The sequence below is a fragment of the Nestor notabilis genome, unplaced genomic scaffold, assembly GCF_000696875.1.
Source record: "Nestor notabilis isolate BGI_N333 unplaced genomic scaffold, ASM69687v1 scaffold21931, whole genome shotgun sequence".
NCBI lineage: Eukaryota > Metazoa > Chordata > Aves > Psittaciformes > Psittacidae > Nestor > Nestor notabilis.
In genome coordinates, this window is record NW_009914553.1 from 392 (window position 1) to 592 (window position 201).

General features: G+C 60.7%; 1 protein-coding gene across 1 annotated transcript in view; it reads right to left on the bottom strand.

Moving 5' to 3' along the window:
• Nucleotides 1-16: 16 nt before the first annotated feature.
• TMEM194A (transmembrane protein 194A) overlaps nt 17-201 on the bottom strand; it is a gene marked incomplete at its 5' end in the record, with an annotated part of 2,773 nt that continues 2,588 nt past the window's right edge. Inside the window, 1 exon segment of the mRNA XM_010023716.1 lies at nt 17-192. Coding sequence (XP_010022018.1) covers nt 17-192 — 176 coding nt within the window.

Here is a 201-nt window from a genome sequence, read left to right on the forward strand (position 1 = left end):
GTCAGGGCAGCCATCCTCAATCGGCGTCCAGGTGGTTGTGGGGCAGGGAGTTATACGTGTGATTCCTGTCAAGGGAGTCCTCATCCTCCTCCTCCTCCTCAATCTCCTCAAAGAGCTGGTCCTCAAGGAAGCCGCCGCCGAGGCCGTACTCCCGCTCGTGGACAGAGACCTCGTTGTGGGTGACGTGACAGGCACCAGCCA